Here is a 25713-nt window from a genome sequence, read left to right as displayed (position 1 = left end):
AGGAAAATGTTAAATATCCAGAGTGATTGCATGAGTAACTCCTAGATTTTAAGGAAGGTACAGGATGCTTTACAGAAAAAGGACATTTTTAAAGATAAGGGAAAATTACAAGTAGAAACAATAAACATAATGCAGTCATTTCAGTCAGCTCTAGCTTGTATACAGTATACAGCAAACAAGGAGATCAAATTGGGTTTTTCTCATATCACAGGGTTTTTTTTAATTTCTAAAATATTTAATTATTTTGCCTTGGCAACCTAAAACTGAGGAACAGATTACTGTTCCCACTGCATAAGGAAATAACTGACAACAATTAGTATTTATTCTTGTTGCTTTTGTAATAAAAATAGAGTTCCATCACTTTCAAGGAAATGTAAAATATTAATAAGTATGTGATGAACTGAGTAAATGTGACGCCATAAGGAAATGATGGAGAACAGGTTGGAAATATAGTGCTTTTGGAATGTACTGCATTATCAAGCTTGTGACTGTGCATTTTGACAAGAGCAGCCCTCAGATTGATAGAGTAGCCAAAGGGCACTCTTCCTACTGAGAAGCCGTTTGTTTCCATTTGGAAAAGGGAAGAAAAAATGGATTCCAGCCTACAATCAATAGAGAAGCGTCTAGCTACTCCAGCCCTGTCTCATTCACAAGAGGTCACTAATGAGTGGGGGGAAAAAAGCATGAGATAAGGATCAAAATGCAAAAATCACCACCTCCATATGCAACACAAAAAATGTTAAACCTATTACAGAGCAAAAAGTTTGATTTTTGGCTGTGGACAAAAAGTTAGTATTTATAATTGACAACACACAAAACAAAGTCTACTTTCTAGAGAACTTGATTATTTAGGAGAATAGTAATGAGTTATAGATCTATCTATAGGGGTATTTATCTATAGGGGTATCTATCTATAGATCTATCTATAGGGGTATCTAAAGCATCAGCAGTTCAAATCCAACCCAGATTAGTGGTGAATTTAAATGGTTACCATAAAACGGCTGTTCAGTGCCAGTGTAAAATGAACCTGCTGATCACAGGCCATTTCCTCAGTGAACAGGTGTCTACACCACAGAAAGCACCATTATAGCTGGCACTAATTAGCACAACTGTTGGCAGTCTCAGGAAAAAGGCTAAGGTCTGAATGATCATGTACAGATTATGAAATATTCCCATTAATTTAAAAAAAAAATCTGGCTGGGTTTGTACCTGGGCCGTTGACTGAAGAGTGCTGGTGTTGCTAGCCAAATTTCTTGCACCAAAGGTACAGGCTCCCAGAGTGCACGATTCTGTTTTAATGCAAAAAGTGTTCCAACTGGGCTGAGCACCATTGACACAGGACAAGAGGCTACCCTACCGCATAAGTAGTAGCTGTATAAATTAAAGCTGTGCAGTGGCTACTGTTGTAAAATACAAGGTAATGGATCCCTGCATATCTGAGGGCAGGACTGAGGTCTTAGATTGTAATGATAATGTTTATGAATACTAGGGTGACCATATTTCCCTATGCTGAATATGGGACACCTGGTAAAATTACTCGTATTCAAGCGAGTTCAACAGCAATCAAGCAGAACTATGCAGTACAAACATTCAAATTAAAATCAAGTTGACTGAGCCCCTGTTAAAAAGAAATACTGCGTAGCTGGATTATTTTTATTTACCTTCTTATATTTGAGGCTTTAGGGTTCACATGACACACAACTCTACCCCCCGCCCCACACACACACACTCCCGTACACCTCTCTCACATAGAGAGAGTGACTGACCAACACGACACTCCCTGTCTGGTGCTCTCCGCCCTCCATGCCTGACGGACCAGCCTCTCCTAGTACCTGGCGCTGCATCTTCCCAAGGCAACACATGGGGGGTGGGGCACAGGATCTCATGCCCCTACTTTCCAGATTTCTGCCAGGGTTCACACCAGAATATGTCCAGCAGCAGCCTTTTGGCACTATGCAAGAGGGAAGGGATGGGAGCTGCTTCCAGCTGCAGGGGTGGCGGGTGGGGTGGGGGGGAGATGACCTGGCCAGTGTCTTTGCAGAACTCATCACTTCTCTACTCTCCCACCCCCCACCCCCTATGTGGCTGGAAGCAGCTTGTCCTTTCCTGCCCCCACAGTGTCAAAAGGCAGCTAACACCTCCAGGCTGCTGCTGGCCACTGACATAACCCAGCCACCTCCTGTCCCTCAGCTACAGTGCAGGCAGGAAGGGGTTAAGCCCTAAGGATGCATTGTGCACCAGGGCCCAGGGAACCTGACTGCAGGGGCTTTAGCGAACCAGTCAGAGAGGTGGCTCAGCAGGGGAGGGTGCCTAGGGGACAGAGCAGCCCCACGCTCCCAGGGGCAGGACCTAGGGTTGGGGGTCGGGTGAAGAGGGTGCTAAGCCCCACCCTTGGGGCTGCTGTGGAGCCTGAAGTTTCAGGGCATGAACAGGCTGGAAATTGCTTCCCCAACCACCACCATTCCAGAGCTTAGCTGAGGGGCGGAGAGGCTTCCACATGCCTGTGCTGTGTGCAGCTTTGGCACATGCAGGGCTCAGATCCTCCTGGCCCGCGCCCCGGGCCACAGGGTCTTGGCTTTCCCAGGGCGCTGGCCCAGCCAGAGGCAGTCGGGGAAGGAAGGATCCTGCCAGCCAATCTGCTGGTGAGCTGAGGACTCCGACCAGGGGCTGGTTCTCCGCACAGCGCTGGGAGTGGGACATGCCCCGCCAGGGGGATATGGAGGAGCAGTGGAGCTGGGGAGGTGAAGGGGCAAAGCAGGGAGAGGACAGTGAGAGGGGGAGCACATAAAGGGCCAATGGGTGGGCAGCAGAGGCGACACATAACCGGCCACCGCCTGGCACCTGTCCACAATCATCAGCCACCGCAGCTTGCAGCCAGCGCCAGCTGGAAACGGGACGGGGGCTTGGACCCTGCTGGCTGAGAGCCGGCACGCAGCAGGGGCTGCACTGACAGAGGAGCGGGGGGTGTGTGTGTGGCCGGACCCGCACGCTGCATCTTCGCCCCGCCACCAGCCCTTGCACACCCACCGCCATCGGCAGCCACTGCACACACCCTCTCGCTGCTGGTGGGCAGGTGGCTGGCAAGCAGGAATCCAGCCAGCAGCAGGACCCGCCAGTCCTGATGTTGTGTGTGTGTGGGGGGGAGAGACAGAAAATACGGGACAATCTGCCCATTTTTAAGAAAAAGTCGGAACACCTGCAGGAGAACCTAAATACGGGACTGTCCCTTTAAAAACAGGACATCTGGTCATTCTAATCAATACAACCATACCAACACAGGGAAACTTTGCAAACTATCAATTTAAGAAGAAAAGTAGATACTAGTTCATTGGATTTAATCCAGACCAGGTCAGTGGTGACTGAAAGTTTGTATGATTGAGCTGATCGATGTTCTGGGGCCTGTATAAACTGAGTTTGCTGGTTTTCCAAATTGTCTCAAAAACCATCATCACTAGTGGTGCTAATTGCCATCATTTCTGGGAATTTCCGCAGAGGCACTAAGGATTAAATGAGCATAGAAACCTAACTCTCACTCCTCGTCACCTAGAGGTCTCCTCAGGTCTGAACTGAGGCATACGCTGGTGGGACAGTTTGGGCTGAAACCTGGGATAGGTGTTGTCCCCACGATACTTGCTCAATCAATAAGCAGAAACTTTCAATATCTTGTGCCAGACCTTTGACACTTTTTTACCAGCATTACATTTAAAATGTAAAGAAAAAATTACAGATTAATATGAACTGTCTCTGAATAGTAATTAAAGTTTTCCAGGAGGTATCAGTAGCTCTTTAACTCACACCAGTTGCCTTTCTTCCCCACAAAAAGTCTGCCTAAGCTTTGACTTTCTTGGTTTCTGTCAGGCTGAGAAATAAACATACTTTAAAAATCCCTTTTTTTTAAAAAATTGGCTTTGCTGACAGTCATCAATAAAATGGAAGTAACAGAAAGATGATTGTTTAAATTTTATAATAACTTTATAAGTGCACTTACTGCAGATACTGCACATATCTTCTCTGTGCTCTGCAGTCAAACTGGACAATGAAACGACCACCTGTTAACTGCTAACAATGTGTCATTATCAGTTCTCATGCCTTTTTAAAGCAATTTTGGCTCTAGCTGCCAATAATTCTGGCGACGATACTTGTGTGAACATTAAGGGCACAGAAAGCCAAAGGCAGAAAACTGACAATACAGTTTGTGCTTGGACTGCTAATAAGTAAGTGAATACTATGATTTTTCTAATTCCACATAATTACTTAATCTCATGGGGCAAAAAAAATCCAGATACATATTTTTAAGCAATACAATCTACAGTATTTAAATATAAGCTTCAGTTTGGTGAGATTTCACACCCGAAACTTTCAAATTTTTAACGTGTTTAAACATCCTCTAACAAGAAAGAGGCCACTCACAGCTCTCTAAGGTCTAAAGAAGAAATGTAGACTAAGTTTATGTCATTGGTGGTGATCAGTTTCTTCTGTTCTGTCTCCTAAATCATTGTTGAGTGAAATATAAGAATTATGATACCATGAAAACAAAAAAGGTCAGCAAACGGTGAGACAGTTGCAAGGCACTTTGCCATTAATTTTACTTGAAACAGAATCAGGCCCTTAGACTGTTTCACCGCTTGTTGAGCTTTTTTTAAAATATATAGCAAAAAATACAATGTAATAACACAATACAAAGATATATAAGAACATTTTTTACATGCTACAATCAAAACTGCTTTACAGGCTATTAAAAAGAGAAAAACAAATCTATTCAACTGGACAAGCTACAGAAACCAAATATGGCTATAGGTTTCAAAATGAGGGAGTTCACTGAATTTACTTTTGTATTTACATATGTAGTTCTCACTGTTGTTACCTATACTTACATCCATTTATCAATGAGAATAAATCATCCATCCATCTAGCTGTGGTATTTCTAAGGCTTGTATCACCTTAGTATTTAATACCCCGATCCTTCAGAGAGTTGTGCATAGGCAAATTCCCTTTGCCTGCACAGAGCTCCCCGACTTGTGTGCATTTCAAGGCACATGGGAAGCTGAGTTTATCCTAGAATCAGTAAGTGCATCTCATATCGAAAAGGGGAAACAATTCTAATTTTAATGGTGTGTATGGCATCAGGAAGCCATGAAAAAGTTCTCTGCCTTTTGTCCTCACAAAATCTTCAACATCTCAACACAATTTCAAAAAGAAAGATTATCTGGAGTAGAATAAATCATTAATGGTTTCAGAGAATTTTCTGTTATAATCATCCTAGGCTAATAAAGTAAAACTTCAGACTTTTGGAATTTAGTTTTTTTCATAAAATTATAGTAATGTTTCTGGTTGTCTGAAGCAAAAGATCTGCCTTTTCCTGTACACAACTCAAGAGCACAAACATCTATCAGATAAAATTACTCTATCAAAATTAGTTATTTTTCTGAAATAGAAAAAAAGTCATTATAATAAAATGTTAGGATCGGATCCAGGTCTCTTACTTTTGAAATAAACACCTTGGATACATGTCTTTGCTTCCTGTGGAATTTATTTAGGTTAGAAGACAATGTCCCCCCAACTCAGATACTTGCAGATAAAAATTGTCCTTTGCTTAGATGTAAGTTATTTATCCAACAAGGGCAAAAATAGGGCCTAATATTAAGTTCCTAGTTTCATTACATTTTATACATATACAAATTATCTTATACAAACAGTTATTTAGTTTAAAAAACTTACTTAGAGATTTTCTGTGTTCAGACTTTGGTTCTTTGGACTCAGTACTTAAGCTGCTCAGTAATTCACTGCTAGAGGATCTTTGAAGTTTGAACTCCAGATTTCTTGGTGTACAACTCTGTTCTTTTGGCTGGAAATAATGATTTAAAAAAATATATATATTATATGGAACAATGAAGTACAAAATTACAGAACATTCATAGAATCAGAAACGGATAGACACTTTTACCAGATGATATAATGAATATTTAAGTTAAGGAAAGTGTAATACAAAACCTGTTCACCATAAGACTGCTGTTTTATAACCCTTACAGTTGGTTTTAATTTCTCAAATAAATTTCAGATGCTAAATTGAAAAACAAAAGGCCTAATTTTTTACGTTGGTGACTGAAATGATTTCCCCACTGCATGTGTGTCCAAAGGGTGTTTCTGAATTATTGCAAAGAGGAAGTTTGTTTAAAATAGTCTGGCTTCCTATCTTGGAAATTACAGTAATCGTTGAGTTTCAAGTACCACTAATGTGGGATTGGATTCAGTTTGAATGCATTTTGGAGCTGGAGAGAAGGAGAGGACTCAACGATTCCCTCTTGTCCTACTTCATCCACATGGAAGGCAACCAGAACGGGACTGGTCTCTTACAACAAGAGGGGCAGTACTACTGTAGCTGGGTATGACCAGGCAAAATGGACATGTAATCACTCTGGTGCCCACAAGCTCAGATGAATTTTTAAAGAGAAACGCATGTTAAACCTTTTCATAGTTATAATGGGGGGCACGGATCAGCGTTCACGTTGCCCTCCCCGTCAGTACCCGGCCCAAACTAGGGAAGCTAATGATCTAACCAGCAGACCAAATTTGGTGATGAATCCTGGTCATGTGCCACCTGAGGTACATTGCACATACACTAAGAAGATGATAGTTATAGCAATTGCTGCATATGTGTATAATTCCCAGTCCACACTGACTTGATAACATGCACATGCCACTGTCCTGCATGGATAACATAGGGCAGACACTCATCTGGTATAAACTGTCATATCTCCACTGATGATGATAATTTACATCAGCTGAGCATCTACCTTTTTGTGTTTCTTTGTACTCCCCTCCAAAGAGGTTCAGCCCCTTAAAGCCAGGATTTCACCCTTAGAGGCACGTTAAAAACAAACAAACAAACAAACAAACAAACAAACAAACAAACAAACAAAACAAACAAACAAACAAACAAACAAAAACAGCAACTGAATTTATGGGAGCTTATCTGAACAACATAAGCAAGAAAGAGCTTCCACAGAAACTCCACCCAAAACTCTCCAGTAGGATATCAAGTGACAGTACATTTGACCAATGAAATACAATGTATGAAGACATACATCCTCAGATCAAACTTCCCTTGGCTGATTATAGCTTGCAAGTATTGCATTGCTTATAGCTCTTTAAAGAAGCTGTAGCCATATACAAATTAACCCTTTTGGACATGTCACATAGACCACGTTCACAGATACCAGTTTCAGGTGCTATCAACTCAGTTTCAGCAAAATCCCCTGGAAAATTCAGCAAATAGAGATAACTTTTCTTACTACATTTTGCAGTAATCAAGAGGGGTCAATGTCCTATAAAAATAAATCTGTTCTTGGATCAGGCATAGATAGAAAAAAGGGATTTGGGATTTATACTGAATATAGCAAAAAGAAAAAAAAACGATGGCTGAATTGGGTTGGGTAATTAAAAATGGTTTTCAGAAAATACAGCCCTGCTTATTTCTAGAAGAAAAACCCCAGCCTTCCTGGGAGAATAACAGCAATCAGTTACAAAGGAATATTATTTGCTAGTGCTATTCTTGTGAATAAGTAATATGAAAATGCATAAAAGGCTCAAATGTATTAATAGTTCTATTGAAGATTATATACTGTAGGCTGCATAAACAGAAAATGTAAAAATTCATTAGTTATTAAGCGCTTGTGTGCTTTTACAACCCACAGTAAACCAATGCCCTTGTTATTCCAGAGAAATAAATGCAGCATTCTGTTTTAAGACAGGAATCAAATGACTTTTTAGTTCAACAACCTTGTTTATCTGAATTTTTTTTTTACAAGATATACATACATACATATTTATATATCCTTCAAATAAAGGAAAGTCTCTCTAGTTAGCTAGCTTTCTGCCTGTCTAAAACCTCTATAGATGGCTAAGCAAATGAAGTTTAAATTACTACATCTTAATTAATAAAGGTAACAGCCAAAACAAATACATACCAATCTGTCAATTGCATTTTTGATAGCGTGGAACCAATCCAATATGATGAAGTCAATATCTGACTGAAGGAGGAACTCATTTCCTGATATCGTTGTGATCTGGTTGGGGGAAGGGGGGAAGAAATGACAGGTAAGCAAACCACACAAGATAGATCATTTTATTTTATTTTATTTTAGTAATATATACTCTCTCACACACTAAAATGCTTTCTTTTTGTGCCAGTAATTATCTCTTAGAGAACTGGGAGTTACCAAGCAGTTTTGAACCTCTCTCTGAAAACTGTTAGTCTATGTCACAACAAATGACTTATTGTCTCAGTAATATAACTATTAAATACAAAGAATACTTAAATAATGTTAATGTGACACAAGCTAAGAAAAGCCAGGGAATTCAGAGTTAAGACAGACGGTTCAAATCTAAGTCAAGCCACTCTGGAAAAAAATGCACATGCGTGTGTTAGAATTAATTGTGAATTTCCTATCATTTTAGGTTTCTGTTTCAACTCTGCTAGCATTTTTTTTTTTACATTTGATTTCTCTATATTGGAGGTTATAAATATATTTACCTAAGACCCCAGCATGCCTCTTTCTAAACACTTCAGTCAAATTAACATTAGTGTTCTTTTTTTTTTTTTTTAAATACAGATATATCTATAGCAAAGTCATTAGGAGCCCATTTACCAAGAAAAATAGTCTATTTGAATACAAGTCAATTTACATTTTTGACCCCCACACTGGGAATATTTACCAAAAGAATATTAATTCCCCTGACATGCAGCTCCACAGTCTAATGTAGCTGGCAATATTTGGTGTAAATATGCACACATTTTCTTTCTCTCAGTCTGAACTTTTTTCTGAAGTGTTATAGGAATTATTCATATTTGGAGAAAGAGAAACAGAGAATGCCCATGTCTTCACATAGAGGGACTGTGCATGAAAGATTCAGAGTATAGGGGATGTACAAGTGTCTATAAATTTGGCCATTCATTCAGACGTGCTCCAAACTTTATAACTGGGGATCAGATCCTGAGGCTCTTACTCAGGTCTTTTGCAAGCAAGAATCTCACTGAAATTTTTGTCCAAGAAAGTAATGAGGACAAATGTAAGGTTGGCAAGATTTGGACTTTGATGTTCATTTAAACAGAGAGACATGATATGGTGTGGGGTTACTGTCTAGTCTCACTACACCTGGAATTCATTTTAAGGCATCAAGGTGCAAAGGCCAAGTGTCATTACCACCTAAGCTGCTATGCTATTAATTTGACCACACCTTGGAGTGCTTAATTGCTAGTCAAACCCTCATCCTGGAGTGATATCCACAAGCATGGACCCTTATGACCACAAGTCCCACTGATATCAGCACACATCATTTCCCCATCTCTTCTTCCCTGCCATGACACCAGAAAAGGTGGCAAAAGGAAATGCGGCCTAAGGCTTTACTAACTGTTCTGTGACTCTCTCTGATTTGAGGAAACCCCTCTGAGAAGTGGTTCCAGAATCAGCAGCAGCTAAAGGAGACTCCTGGCAGCATAGCTCCATGAAGTCATCCTGTCAGAGAGCTAGGGAAGGTGGGACAAGGTCCAGGACCTAGCTTCAAATCACAGGGCTTCTGTGCAGGTGTACACCTGCAGATTCCTGCAGATCCACTGGGATTCCTGGGCACTGGAAGTGGTGGACGTGATACCCATTCCATTGTGAGCAGGAAGAAGACGACAGACTTTCAGAATGACTGGGGAAAATTCCGAGCCCCTTCCATAAAGGAGCCAATCAGCCCATAGCTGATTATATTAACCCCTAGCATAATCACTATTGTGTAAATCTCATATACTTGATTTCCAAAGCCAGTGTTGTTATCCTGCTTGTGAACTAAAAAGGTAAAAAAAACCCTCTCTTTTTTTAGCAACAGTACAAATTCAAAATCCAACTTAAGGTAACCAGATCTCTGATTCTTTCCCTGGTTTACACTGAAAGCTTTTGGGTTATAAATGTATTACATAACATCACAATTTATTAACATACACGTGCAGAAATGAATTAGGCCAAACACAGAGGACGATCTAATCTAATACATCTCTTTCAGTATAAACAAATCATTATTAAAATTATAAAAAGAAATAACATTTTCAAAGTAAGAGCAACATACATTATTAGATTTACTGTATTTTGAAGGCTTAAGAAGGACACAACATAGTTCAGTCTTCCGTTCAGTAACTTCAGGCTTTATTAAAATACAAGTATTTCTGCATTGCATAAACATTGTACCATATGATATGCAAAAGAGATACTTCATTGCTAACAAGACAAAAGCAAAATACAGTTTGAAAGTTTCTGTGTCTGAATGTGTTATTGTAATAATCATATATAAACAGTGATTTATGAATAAATCAGTAAAATAGATCACAGAATTGCAGGAAGAGATTTCATTCAAAATATACTCTCTATAAGATATTGTTCAAGTCCGTTTCTCTCTTTCTTCATACTAATCTTCAGAGTAACTAGGCAATTTCAAGAAGACTGCTACTGCTCTCTACAGTTTAAATGCATCCACTTCTTAATTACAGTCAGTAATTGACTTTGTTCTGCTCCATTCCAGTCATTCACAGGAAAGCAGTTCCAAAGGCTTTGGCTGGTAAATCCCATTTAATGTGTAGGTTTCCTATCCCACTTTTATATATTACCTCCTTAGGATTTCTGATAAATGGTTCTTGGAAAGGATTGCTAAACCATACTTGCACTTTGAACAATCGAATTTCCAACACCCTAGGGACAAGACATCAGTAAAGAATGCTAGCTTTGACTAAACCTTGTGATTGAACAATTTATGATCACTGCCCTAAATGCTGTATAACTAACAAGTGTAAATGGTTCAATATTAAGGCATGCTAACATGCCATCTCTGTATCGGGCATAGCTGAAATAAATATAGGGACTAGACAAAAATGAAACAACTCTGCAAAAGTACGAAGAGCTCTAGCTAGAGCTGCCAGACTCCATTTTGCCTATTACTCCACTAATTTAAATATCTCCTGAAATCCCTTCTCTCTGCATATCATGTTTTCAAGGCATGTATTCTGGCAACTATGTGTTGATGTACCTTTAAAAAATTGCTGATATTGTCAATACGTACTAGAAACCTAAAAGGAATAAATAACTTGTATAGCGCTCTGTTGTTTGGGGAGTGAGTGTCATCCAGTGGTTAGAACAGATGACTAGGAATCAGGACTCCTGGGTTCTCTTTCTGGCTCTGTAATTGACTTGCTATGTCACCGTGGGAAAATCACAAAGTACAAGATCCTCTTGTGTCGTGTGGCTGTTTTGCATTTCACACCAGCATAGTCTGGCTATAAAGTCAGTTTAACTAGCCAAGTGAGGATCATCCTAACATAAGGACTAGAGTTAACATACCCTTCATGATGCCAGCACAGTAGGAAAACAAGGGTATGGAACACTCCTACATGTTAGTCCTGGGCTGCTTAGGGATTGCTATTAGGTGCTGCCCTGTAAAGCCATGTGAGGAGGCTAATTATGACTACCATTACAATGATACCAATGCATAGGTGCTCCCTAGAATGAATGCACTACACTCCAGCAGTACCCCCTTCTAATAGTATTTTACCTGACTTGTATTACTTGCACAAGTTATGCAGTGTGTACGAATGCACCACTTCAGGGCTTCCCAAACCTTTTCAGAGCATGGATCACAGCTGAAGAGAGTATCCCATAGACCACCTTCACTTCCATTGGTCATTGAGTAACATTCTTGTGGCAACTGCATCAATTGCTTACGTGGAAATTATTCTTAACTATCTTTAGTGCAATTTTGAAGGTGGAATCAAAGGGGAGGAGCCAGCATGGTATTATTAACCAGCTTTCCACAGGTCTGGACCTTAGTTTGGTAACCATTGTACTAGTTCAAGACATCCACAAAGGCATTTTTACATGACCTCCAAGATATTCCTTGAAATATCTGTATTTCTATACGCATACACATTTCTATACGCAGATTGCTTTACTTCCTACATTTGCTTTAGCCACATTTAATAAGGTAGAAGCAATTTTAAAGATGCTATTGACATACAATATATATAAGAGCCTTGGAAACTCCAGGGAGGTTAGGAGAGAAATTCATATGAGAGAACAAAAAGACAAAAACTTATAAGTGCACTTATATCAAAGTGCACATGTTCATCTCTTACATATTTAAGGCCTGTTTTTAGTGATAGGCTAATTTCAGACAGTGTAGAGCAAACCTTGATACAAGGCACCCAGCAGTGAAGTGAAAAGTCCACTGGGGGTGAATGGTGGGAAGAAGTGGCAGCAAAAGATGGATCAACCTCTCATCAGAAACTGGAGAGGCTGGAAGGAGCAGCCCAGAAATCAATGTGATAGTTGGTGATATGACCAGGGCCCATGGGGAATGTGGCCATTCAATGAATCCTTGCTGCAGCTATCACCATTTCTCTGGAGCTCTCAGTAGAACACAAAGCTGTCCCCCATCAAGGGAAGGTAATTTGCCCTTATATAGCACTTTCAATTCTGAGGATCTCAAAGCACTTTACAAACATGAATGAATTAAGCCTGACAGCAATCCTGAGAGACAGGTAATATTAACCCCAATGTACAGGTTGTGAAATTGAGGCACCGCAACATTAAGTGACTTCCCCAAATTCATAGCCAAGAATAAAACCTAAGTCCAGAACCCAGGCCTGAGCTTAAGTCACAAAAGCATCCTTCCAATCACAATATGCACAAGATATGAGATCATTGCCATAGGTCAGTGTTTCCCAAACTTGGGATGCCACTTGTGTAGGTAAAGCCCCTGGCGGGCCGGGCCAGTTTGTGTACCTGCCACATCCGCAGGTCTGGCCGATCGCGGCTCCCACTGGCCGCGGTTCGCTGCTTCAGGCCACTGGGAGCTGCTGGAAGCAGCGGCTAGTACGTCCCTCGGCCCGCGCCGCTTCCAGCAGCTCCCATTGGCCTGGAGCAGCGAACCATGGCAGGTAAACAAACCAGTCTGGTCCGCCAGAGGCTTTCCCTACACAAGCAGCGTCCCAAGTTTGGGAAACACTGACCTAGGGCATAGGGTTTACTCCCCTGTGAGATAGGTGGTGGGAGATCCTGTGTCTCTGAAACAGTTCTGACCCAATTTACATGCTCCCCAACCCTTGATGTCTGGAAATGTGTGTCTATTGTACCATGTTTCCAAGGCTGCCCTTCAGTCATTGCTAGCCATCCTGATTCCTATCATGGAGAGGGGGCACCGAAAAGATAACAAAGCCCCATGCTGTTTATTTTCCTCAGACATTTTGGAGAGCCAAGCATGGAGTCCCTCTGCCCCACATAGCGCCACCAGATTCTCCATCTCCAGCCCAGCCAGTCACCATGCTTGGGAAAGAAATGGTGCTTGGAGGTGGCTGACCTCCCACCTTTTCACATGGGAGAGCGGCTATCCCTGTGCAGAGGGTTCCCTCCATGCACAGATCTGGGGGTTATGATTTTCTCCTCATGTAATTATACAGCAGTGCACTGCCCCATTGACACATGTCTGGGCCTGCAAATGCCTGAATTTCACCCAGGAAAAAAAAGTAAATTTTTTTTTAGGTCCCCCCCCCTTTTCTTTACATTTATCATTAGAGTATAGCATAACTTTGGTACAGAATGCAGTAGATATTCATGGGTTTATCCACACCCAAACTACGCAGAAGTAGAATTTAATTAAAATAAAGTTTGGAGACATTTGGCACTTCTTAGTGGTTTAATTAATCTGGTATGAATTGTGTTTGAATTAAATTAAACAGAAACAGAGATCTGTAGTTCTTTAAAACACGTCAAAAGTGTATTTCACTGCTAGAAGTTGATCTAAATTATTTTCTCTTTGATAATCCAGTCTCTTGCTATGTTTGTGCTGAATGAGTAAGCAGTAAAAAGAAGAATATATAAAATACTTACTTGTGCTCCACTATAATGAGGTAAGTATGCAACAATGAACAAAACGAACAAAAGCAAACAAACAATCAGTATTCTACTGCATTTCATTCACCTTGCATCACAGACTCATGCTATGATATCGCCTATCAAGCTAACATTGTCATGGTTATGCTAATAGTTAAATTACTTAGTGGACTCAAAGGTGTTTATGACCACCACGGAAATTACATTATCAGGCAGATTGTCTATCTCAAATTACAGTCTGGCTTGACTAACCTCTAATAGTCCTTCTGACATGTCAAGCAAAGTTAATATAAAAATGAGGGTGAAATATCAATTTGAAGAAAAAGGTCTTCTACCAGTGCTCCAAAAAAATGTTTCTTGTTAAAACATTTTGTGAGAAAGTATTTGTCTTGTGTTCCCAATGTTGCTAGATGTTAAGTAAATATATACTGATTGCAAAAAAGTTACTTTGACAACTCTCTTATTCAAATTCATTTGTAACCCCCATCTGTCATGAAAGTTTAAAAAAGTTTGTTTACTTTGGATAGCCGCCTTATCCAAGGTTACCCCAGCAAACAATGATGGCAGTCTTCAGAAGTTGTGTGAGGAACAAGCCACTGGGGATCCATTTTTGTTTTAATTGGCACACACAAACACTTTTCTGGTCTGTCAAAAAGATCAAGCTAATATGCATGGAGGGTGTTATATTCTCAGCTTTTGGGAGTAGTAAAGCTCCCTTTATTTAAGTAATTTAAATGATAGACTGCAAAAACTTTGCAAGTCAAAAAAATGTTTTATACTTTCTTTGGGAATATTTGTTTTGAGCAACAGCAAATGTTCTACATATCTAACAATGTTGAACCTTATGTTATAATTACCCTGATTCTTTTGACTCTTCAAAAAATTGTTACTAAATCCAAACATTGCTAAATAAAAGAGGCAACAAAAAACTCCTGCATTTTTACAACTTCCCCAGTGTTAACAATTGTGAGCCCGTTTTATTCCAGAAGTTTATGGGATATGTTTTCAGTGTGTTTGGGTATGATTGATTTGCATGTACATTTGGTGGAAACATCAGTAGCGTCATCAGAGCAAAACAAACTGCTCAAGTAAGTAATTTGTTATTTAATGGGGGGAAAAAACAAATGTTTGGGCTACAAAAAAGAGTGGTTTTCAAGTGGATACAAAGTTCTACTGGTTTGAGGTCAAACTTACAAGGAAGAGTGCTTTCTTAATTGAAATTGAGATGTCTCTTTGATACCCCCAAACAATTTTGCCCTGCGAGTTCTTAGAACAGACACTTGTTCAGCATAATAAAATCATATATACTCAAAGTTTGGATTGTTCAAAAGAGAAGATCTGTCTCTGGGTCTAATTATTTTCTCTTTCACTTACCCCTTACCAGTTAATTGCACCAGTTACTCCTGAATAACACCAGCATTACTGAGGAGAGAATCGGGTCCTCTATCTGCATTACAGGACAAATTCTTTCCCTTCTTCCTGGTCTATGAAGGATCCCTGAGGCAGTAGATTGGATCTGATTCCAATTCCAAGGCAGATGGATGGTATTTGGGAAACTCCTGAAGGGGAAACAGACCTCCTGAGCAGCAGGAGCACAGGCAGAAAGGCACGGAAGAAATGGGCTGGAGCTGTAGATCCTATGCTCCATGAATAAGTCAGCTATTGTCCCCTGTGTGAGAATAGCCAGAGATGAGAAAGCTCTCATAGCCTGTCTTAGAGGCTAACATGCAGAGAACTGTAGGTATAGAGGACTCCTCCCCCTTAGATTGTGCAGAACACCTTAATGCCAAGCTTGGCTACTCAGATTGGGAGCTGAGAACGGGATTTGTGTTTGAAATAAAAGGACTGTTACAGGTTAGTAAATCCAGACTGTAATTTGAGATAGACAATCCGCCCATTGCATATCAAATTGAATAAAGTTGAATTTTCACCATTATAATTTAAGTTATAATTATTTCTAGTCATTTTTTTTCAGCTCACAAGCAACAGTTTTCCATGATAGTCTTCAATTAAAAAATATTATTGCTCTTCTGATTGAAGAAGTAACTGATGGAGGATTATAAATAAGGCCCAAAGTTACAAGCTGAGAGCACTATTATCCAATCAATGCCACATTTTACTCCCATAGAGCACAAATGATTAACTCCAGAAATCCTGTTCAGTCAATGTCTGGCCAGTCTTTTTCTCAGCAAAACACTACTGGCCAGCTTGGATGTCAGTATTGTCAAACTATTTTTAATGACATGATCATGTCTTGGCCATTGAAATTGTGTTTTTCCACTGACAAGTATAATACGTTTTCTTTCTCTCTCTCTCTCTCTTCTTCTTCTCTTCCTTCAGGGAAGATGGAAATGTACAATGAACACAGAAACAGACCATGCTGGACGTCACGACATTGAACGTGCTCTCTTGCAAACAGCAGCCAACCCTGCCCATCACTACTAAGACCCAGCATCAAGCACCAGTGATGCACTCCCCAAAAGAGCTAGTTAGTGCATGTTAGGATTGAGCACCTCTTGGCCCCCTGTTACACTTCCTGCCCCCCTCAGCCTGGTTCTAACCATTGAGCTGGGTTGCTGGTGCTTGCCCCTGACAGTGGAACTGATGAAACACTTCTGGCTCTCCCAGCTACAAATGATGTAATGGAGTGGGGCACATTAGACTTCTGTCAGTCATTCAGGCAAGGGAGCTGGGGATGGCAACCATCAAGGCATAATGGTTTCAAAGCAGAAAGCATTAGGAAGATAAGAAGGGGGAGAGGGAGACAAAGACAAGGGAAGTAGGAAGGAAGATAGAGACACACACAACAAATTATTCAAGAAGGAGAAGCAAGAGAGATAACAATCAAGACACAATTTAACAATACTGTTTGACTAAATGGGGAATCAAGGGCAAAGAAAATTGTGCATATTGTTCAAAGATTTAAGACAGAGGGTAATATAACACAACCTTCTACAAGATACTTTTTCCCTTGGGGCAATATTTTCCTGCTATTGCCTTCACAATCTGTATCTATATATTACACATACACCACACTTATTGGCAGTGGTTTCTTTGAGAAACCCCATCTTTCTTAGCTTTACCAGCGGGACAAGACATTGTGATTAATAGTCCTGCTGTCCAATTTTATATGCACGTTATCACACATTATGATATATGCGAATGAAACTCAACATGATAAGTCACTGTACCAAACAACATCAAAAGGATGATGTGTGCTATGTTTTCAGTACAATCGGTCTAAAGGATGTACATGTTTGTTTGTTTGTTTTAAATACTACATGCGTGTAGATTTTGTTTTGTTGACACTGTAGATTTATTCAACTGTAGCAGAGAATTTTTACAACTACACTGCTTGAAGACAAAAGCAGGTACTGCTGTGGGTATTTCATTTACTCACACACATCTCCTATTAATAAGTTCTGAGATTACACAACAGGAAAAAGAGACATTGCTATAAGTATCTTTATACTTATAGTAACGTATTTGGCCATGATTATAAGTGTTTATAAAACATTCAAGAATCGTTCCTTGTCTACTTATACTAATGAGAACACCTGTTAACTTTAGAGCTGCACAGACTTATTTGCATTGAATTCAGGTTTTTGCACACTATACATTGCTTTTGAAACAATTAGATGTTTACAGAGAAATATAGCTAAAAGAGGAACAGCAGCTTGAATGCCCTCCAGCCCAAGTCAGTGCTAATCCAGGTTTGAGTGAAAAACAGAAATCTGCTGAATTATAATAGTGACGCTAATTCTGTTAGCAGTGAACAAAGGTGTACCTGAAAAGTACTGATAGCAGATGTGTATTTCTTACTTGTGGGGAGAAGTACCCACTGCTGAGAGAGGTAGTTCATAAGGATGAAATAGTGGTACTGAATATGTATTTTTCTCATTCTTATTTTTGCTGCCTCCTTTGCATGAAGTGTTTTTCTCCTTTTTCTCTAATGAGACTCCTTCCACATAATGGAAATGGAGCATGTGTAGTCAGTCCTCCAAAAGAGTTGTTCACGCTACTTTATTCATTTGTCATTAGACAATGCAATAGAAAAATTCAAGAATCCTTCTAAAGCTAGAGACCCAAGCACCATTCTCTGCTATGGAACTTTTCTCATCTGGCCAAGGGCAAGGGAAGCAAAAGGTCTCTTCCCTCAAACCAGGTCTGCTGAATGATAGTGTAACATTGTGCCACTCCAGAACCAGGCTAGCTGGCTTTTGGGACTCTATTTAACAATGGTACGAAACATCAAAGCTGGTCCATGATAGGAACATGTATTGCGCCAGCTGTGTCAAGTTCTTAAGCTTAGCAGGCAGGAATGTATGATGGTTATCTTTATTTTTCTTGCACAGAGCAACTGGGCAACATATACACAAAATCTGTGCTTTCGTCTTCGCCTTTCCATCCTCATCAGCACATAAATACTAAGAAAAGTTACAGCTGACTATAGATTGTGTGAAATAAGACTGCTTCATTCATTCATTTAGGAAAATATTTCCTGTAAAGTTGTATTTTCTTTCCATTAACTGCAAAATATATTCATCAAAATGTTTGTATTTAGTTATTTAACATTTTAAATTTAAAATTATGTTGTTGATATTTACTAAAAATGTAATTATATTGTTAGGATCTAAATGAGCTGTGTAGTTTAAAGATTAACTATTTTGCTAGACAATACGCACACAAGTAATGATATTTATACTACATCTAGTAGGTATCCAAGGGCACAGATATCCATGCTGTACTTCATAAAGACCAAAGACACTAAATGAGGGGACACGATCCTGGAACAATTATTCAATCCTGAGGATCTGGAATCAATGTTACTTGATAAGAAATTCAGGATCACTGAATAATCTGGAGCATGGGTTTCTTTCAAAGAACACCAGCTGCCATTCGGTATGTAAATTTGCTAGTCTAGGGATCCACAGAATGGACTTTTGCATCTCAAAATCCCAGGACTGGTGATGTTGCAATCCCTAGATTTCAAGATTGGAAACAATTAGAGGATCATAGGATTCTACTTTTTCTTGACTCTGGAACCGCATTGAGAGCTGTGGACTAGCATTGGCCCATACATACTGTGGCAAAGTACCTTCTTCTCCTCAGCAGGCTCAGTCCTTTTTAGCCTTGGAGACACAGGCTTGGGCAAGGCAAAACCTCACAGGTAGCGCAGGGTTTGGCTATTCCTCTTCTCAGTCAGTCCCTTGTGCTTGGTTAGCTTTCCTTCTGGGGACAGAGTGCAGCCTTCCTTGCAGGAAGGGTTCAGAGCCTTGCTGCTCCTAGCTTACTGGCAGCTTCCCTGGTTCTCTCACTCTCTCTCCCCCCTCCTTCCACGCCGGGGAGGGTTTAAAAAGGTCCCAAGCAGTTGGAGCCAGCTGAACCTAATTAGTTCCCTGGTAACCCCTTGTCCAGCTGAATCTTATTTCCCCATGGTTCTCTCTCCTCAGTGGCTTGGGAGAGGCCTTTTTAACCCCCGGGACTGATTACTACCCTCCCCTTTGTAGCTGTTTGCCCTGGGTTTGCTACATATCCCCCCGCCCTGCTCAACACTACAGGGTTGGGCTACTTGGGTCGGAAAGCAGTGCACTCTCGACAGGCCATCCGCATTGCCATGTTGGGTCCCAGACCTATGACGTACTGTGAAGTGGAAGGGTTGAAGCGACAGGAACCATCTTGTTACTCTCGCGTTTTTGTCCTTGTTTTGGTGCATCCACTGCAAAGGGGCATGGTCTGTGACAAGGGTAAACCTCCGTCCAAGTAGATAGTAGTGGAGGCTCTCTGTGGCCCATTTCACCGCCAGGCATTCCTTCTCCACCACGGCGTATTTCCGTTCCCTAGGTAGGAGCTTCCTACTGAGGAAGAGGACAGGGTGTTCATCATCTCCGACCATTTGGGAAAACACCGCTCCCAGCCCTACTTCAGAGGCGTCGGTTTGTAGGATAAACTCCTTCCCCCAGTCTGGGGCTACTAGTACGGGGTCTGTGCAGAGGGCCGTCCTCAGATCCACAAAAGCGCCCTCGGCTGCAGCAGACCATTTTACTATGTCAGGGCCCCGAGCTTTTGTTAGGTCCGTTAATGGGCATGCCCTGGTGGCGAAGTGGGGAATGAACCGCCTATAGTACCCCACTAGTCCCAGGAATGCTCTGACCTGTTTCTTCCGGAGTGGTCGGGGCCACTTCTGTATAGCTTCTAACTTGTTGAGCTGGGGCTTCACCACGCCCCTCCCCACTATATACCCAAGGTACTTGGCCTCAGCTAACCCAATCGAACATTTGGAGGGATTGGCAGTCAGCCCTGCCTTCCTCAGGGTGTCCAGGACTGCTTCCACCTTCTCCACGTGGGTCTCCCAGTCGGGGCTATATATGATGACGTCATCGAGATAGGCTGCCGCTTACTTTCCATGGGGTCGCAACAGCTTGTCCATTAGCCGTTGGAAAGTAGCGGGGGCCCCATGCAACCCAAAGGGGAGAACAGTGTACTGATATAGACCTTCTGGAGTTGCAAAGGCTGTCTTCTCCTTGTCGGCCTTGGCCAGGGGGATCTGCCAATAGCCCTTGGTAAGGTCAAGGGTAGACATAAACTGTGCCTTTCCCAATCTGTCAATCAGCTCATCTATCCTGGTATAGGGTAGGCATCAAATTGGGACACCTCATTGAGTTTGCGGAAGTCATTGCAGAACCTCATACTGCCGTTCGGCTTAGGCACTAAAACCATGGGACTGGACCATTGGCTATGAGATTCTTCAATGACTCCTAAGGCCAGCATTTTCCTGACCTCCGTCCTAATCTCTTCTCTCTTGGCCTCTGGGATCCGGTATGGCTTAACGCTCACCTTCACTCCAGGCTCCGTGAGGATGTGATGGTGAATCTCCGTAGTCCTGCCCTGCTTTTTGGAGAACACATCCTGGTTGCGTTTGATCAGGCTGATCACTTCTGATCGTTGTTCCGGAGTCAACTCCGGGGATATCCCCACCCGGTCGGGCTGGTTGGTTTTAGGGGATGGCGCCCCCAGTGCAGCCACCGGAGCTTCTCTATCCTGCCAAGGTTTCAGCAGATTTATATGGTAGATCTGCTCCAGCTTCCGGCGGCCCGGCTGTCGGACCTTATAGTCGACTTCTCCTATCGCTTCTTTTACCTCGTACGGCCCCTGCCACCTGGGCAGGAGCTTGCTCTCAGCCGTGGGTATGAGCACCATCACCCGGTCCCCCACCTGGAACTTCCGGGTCGTTGCTCGGCGATCATAGTTTGTCCGTTGCACCCCTTGGGCCTTCTCCATGTGTTCGCGCACAAGGGGGGCAACTTGGGCTATTCTGTCTTTCATCTGCAACACATGTTCAACAACGTTTCTCCCAGGGTTCGGCTGTTCTTCCCAGTCTTCTTTAGCCAGGTCCAGTATGCCCCTGGGGTGGCGACCGTATAACAGCTCAAAGGGGGAGAATCCAGTGGAAGCCTGAGGAACCTCCCGTACGGCAAACAGCAAGTAAGGCAGCAGGGCGTCCCAGTCTTTCCCGTCACGACTAACCACTTTCCGTAACAGGTTCTTCAATGTCCTATTAAAGCGTTCGACCAGGCCATCGGTCTGGGGATGGTAGACCGATGTTCTAAAGGTCCATATGTGGAGCACTGTACACAGGTCCTTCATCAGCTTAGACACAAAGGGGGTCCCTTGGTCCGTCAGGATCTCCTTAGGTATTCCTACTCTGGAAAAAATCTGGACTAGTTCTTTGGCTATGGTCTTGGATGTGGTATTCCGTAGGGGTACGGCCTCGGGGTACCGGGTGGCATAATCTAGTACTACCAGAATGTATTGATGGCCCCGGGCTGACTTTTCCAATGGCCCTACTATGTCCATAGCTTTACGCTCAAATGGGACCTCAACAATTGGCAGAGGTACCAGAGGGGCCCTTAAGTGTGGTCGGGGCCCATGTATCTGGCATTCCGGACAGGATGTGCAATATCGCCGGACCGCTGCATAAACGCCAGGCCAAAAAAACCTCTGTAGAATTCGATCCAGGGTCTTATCTACCCCTAGATGGCCCCTGAACAGATGGCTGTGGGCCAGCTCCATTACGGCTCTTTGATGCTTCCGTGGCACCAAGAGTTGTTGTATGACTTGCTCTTGGACCCGGACTACTCTGCATAGCAGGCCATTCTTAATCATATAATATGGCCCCACGCCCTTAACTCTCCCCTCCACGGGTACCCCATTTACCTCGACTACTTCTTTGAGAATATTGTGGTATATGGGATCATTGGCCTGATCCTGACCAAAATTCCCGCGTGCGGTCCCCATTTGTCTAAACTCGGGGGGGGGGGTCTACCTCCGTCTCCCCCTCGGGGAAAGCCCCTGGGGAACCAGGTCCGGCGATAGGGTTGTTGATCGCCGACCCAGTCCCACTGTCAGTCGAGCCCCTTCTTTCCCCTACAAGGGTAGACTTCTGGCCCTGGGACAGGACCCCCATCCCCCCTCCTTTTCTCCGCCCTCCGTTCCCTCCTAGTCTTCCTGGACTTCCCCAGCGGGGAGAACAAATCCTGACTAAATTCATGGAAGGCCGGGGGAGGGTTAATGATCTGGACCACACCCTGGGTCCCAGGGTCATTATTTTCTTCCACCTCCTCCCCGGGGAGTAGGCTATCAAACCCTGGGAAGTCTCGTCCGATAAGGACAGGGTAGGGGAGTTTTGGAACTACTCCCACCGTCAACCTAGTGGGGTTTCTGAGAACTTCTATTTTTACGGGGATGGTTGGATAATAGTTGACATCCCCATGCACACAGGATATCCCCGAGCGTTTGGCCCGGGATAGTTGGTCTTGCCCGACCAGCTTCCCCGAGACTAACGTGATTGCACTTCCCGAGTCTACTAAGGCTGTGGTCTTTATACCATTCATCTTAACTGGCCTAGAGTATCTATGAGGGACCATCGCAACCCCGACTAGACTTATTAGATCATATGGTCCCCCTATATCTCCCAGTTCGCATTGCATAGGCTCTCCTAGATTCGGGCATTGGGCAGCGATATGCCCCATTTCGCCACAGGCATAACATCGGTACCCCGCTCGGGGCAGCCCCCTATTTTTCGGGCTGCTGGGCTTTATCTCTCGAGTCTTTCTCCCCCAGTCCTCAAGTCTCTCCGGGACCACTGGCTGCTCTTCTGCCTCCTTCCTCCCCTCCATTGTCCGGCCTGGCGCTAGGGCAAACCAGGGCCTCGGTGCAGAGACTGGTCTCCGATTCTGGTGCCTTCCGTCCCCGGGGGTCCGAGAAAGTTCTTGGGCTGCTAAGTGTCTCTCTACGAGGGCAACTAGTTCATCATACGAGGAGGGATCATTTTGGCGGACCCACCCTCATACGCCCAGCGGCAACCCCCTCATGTACCTGTCCAACACCAGGATTTCCACCACCTTCTCTGGCCCATGGGTCTCAGGGCAGAGCCACTTCCGGGCGAGGTGGATCAAGTCAAATAGCTGGGACCTCGGCGCTTTGTCGTCCCAGTACTTCCACTCGTGGAAGCGCTGGGCCCTTATGGCCGGCGTCACCCCTGACCTCGCCAGGATTTCCGCCTTCAGCTGGGGGTAATCCATAGCTGCTTCTATGGTCATATCGAAATAGGCCTTCTGAGCCTCCCCACACAGAAATGGAGCCAGGAGGCCTGCCCACTGATCTTGGGGCCAAGCCTCCCGCAGTGCCGTCCTCTCGAATGCAAGGAGATACGCCTCTATATCGTCATCCGTTGTCATCTTCTGTAAATAGTTGCTTGCGCGTAGCGGCCGGGTCCCCTGGGGCCCGTGCGTCAGCGTGGTCAGGGCTTTCAACTGGTTCACTACTTCATTCAGGGTTACTCGATCTTGGGCCGCCTGGTTCATCAGCAATTGGTTTGTCTCCTGTTGGACACGTACTGACTCTTGCTGGGCTGTCATCTGTACTCTGGTAGCCTCTTGTTGGGCCGCAGTGGCCTGAATCAACGCCTTCACTACGTCCTCCATTTTTGTGTGTGTGTGTGTGTGTGTGTGTGTGTGTGCGATTTACCTTGCCCTGAGATGGCTTGCCACAACGCCTCACTCCATCCCACTACTGACACCACATGTGGCAAAGTACCTTCTTCTCCTCAGCAGGCTCAGTCCATTTTAGCCTTGGAGACACAGGCTTGGGCAAGGCAAAACCTCACAGGTAGCACAGGGTTTGGCTATTCCTTTTCTCAGTCAGCCCCTTGTGCTTGGTTAGCTTCCCTTCTGGGGACAGAGTGCGGCCTTCCTTGCAGGAAGGGTTCAGAACCTTGCTGCTCCTAACTTACTGGCAGCTTCCCTGGTTCTCTCCCTCTCTCCCCGCCCTTCCACGCCGGGGAGGGTTTAAAAAGGTCCCAAGCAGTTGGAGCCAGCTGAACCTAATTAGTTCCCTGGTAACCCCTTGTCCAGCTGAACCTTATTTCCCCATGGTTCTCTCTCCTCAGTGGCTTGGGAGAGGCCTTTTTAACCCCCTGGGACTGATTACTACCCCCCCCCCCCGTAGCTGTTTGCCCTGGGTTTGCTACAATACACATGGCATTCTAAGTAGTAGTGTAGCAATGCCATAACTTAATAGCCCAAAATATTATTTCACAATATCAAACAATCAAAATTTCTGTCATTTGAAAATAGGTGTCTCAGGGTAGCTCTTATAGGGAAAGGCAGAAAACAACATGTAACTCATTATAAATGCACTAATGCTGAAATTCACCCTTTACAAAACTTCAGCAATCTTTATGGGAGTTGTGAGAAATTAATTTCAATACCTCCTACCAGCCATAAACCACCCACAAACCTGCACTGCAGGCCCCCCTCCCCAACATCTTCCACTGTCCTGCAAATTATAGCAGGGTTTGGGGCTACTGGAGCTAATAAATGTAGATTCAGTGGTCCAGACCTTGACATACCCTCCCTATGCCTCAGCCTATTCAGAGCCAGAACGGAGAGGCCATCTGTAGAGATCCCTTTCATGGTGCTGTATCTGTCAGTGCAGCACTACTTTGATGTTTTGTGCAAGGCCTCCATGCCTCCAGTGAATTTCATCCTAAAAGTGCAGCTTTTAAAACTCCTGACATATCCATGGGGCCACCAAGTTCCCCGGTGAGCCAGGATTTACTGAGTGAGTTAACCTCACCTCAGGTTGTATAGGAGACATATTGAGAAATCACCCTCACAACTTTCTGAAACCATGTCATGATGTTATTTGCTTTATGTACATTAGAGATGTAGAACAGACCAACCTGTCACAAAATATGATTGAAAAAGAATGATACAGGCTCTGCAAGTATTAACTCTAACCAGAACTCGAACTACTTTCCTGACCACCCCCCATACAAAAAAAAATTCAGAATATTGTGTTGGACAAGTGGAAACATTGATTAAAGTTGAAAGTCTGAAAATGGAGAATTTTAATGAACCAGGCAGACTATTCTCTTAAACTCTAGCCAGTCCAGTTAAAGAAAGAACACATGGGATACCACCATTAAACAAGACATGATGATTGTCTTTTAGTGACTTCTCTCAAGGTGATGAGAATGGACTCAGAAATGAATTATTATAATTTGTAGTGTGGTAGCACCGAGAAGGCCCACTCAGCACTGGGGTCCCATTATGCTAGGCACTGCACGCACGCACGCACACACACACACACACACACACAGTGAAGAGAGGGCTCCGATCGCAAAGAGCTCGCTATTTGAATATAAGAGAAAAGATAACTGGTGGGTACCACAAACAGATGAGGGGAGCACACAATAACAGTGATATGGTTATGATTAGCATAAGGTGCA

General features: G+C 43.1%; 1 protein-coding gene across 1 annotated transcript in view; it reads right to left on the bottom strand.

Moving 5' to 3' along the window:
• ARHGAP15 (Rho GTPase activating protein 15) overlaps positions 1-25713 on the bottom strand; it is a 464546-nt gene that overhangs the window by 223953 nt on the left and 214880 nt on the right. The window contains exons 7-8 of the mRNA XM_065413739.1: positions 7968-8066; positions 5719-5845 (exon numbers count right to left, since the gene is read on the bottom strand). Of these exons, the coding sequence (XP_065269811.1) occupies positions 5719-5845; positions 7968-8066 (226 nt within the window). The remainder of the gene's footprint in view (positions 1-5718; positions 5846-7967; positions 8067-25713) is intronic.

The sequence above is a fragment of the Emys orbicularis genome, chromosome 11 (assembly GCF_028017835.1).
Source record: "Emys orbicularis isolate rEmyOrb1 chromosome 11, rEmyOrb1.hap1, whole genome shotgun sequence".
Taxonomy (NCBI): Eukaryota; Metazoa; Chordata; order Testudines; family Emydidae; genus Emys; species Emys orbicularis.
This window is presented reverse-complemented; position numbering and strand designations above follow the sequence as displayed.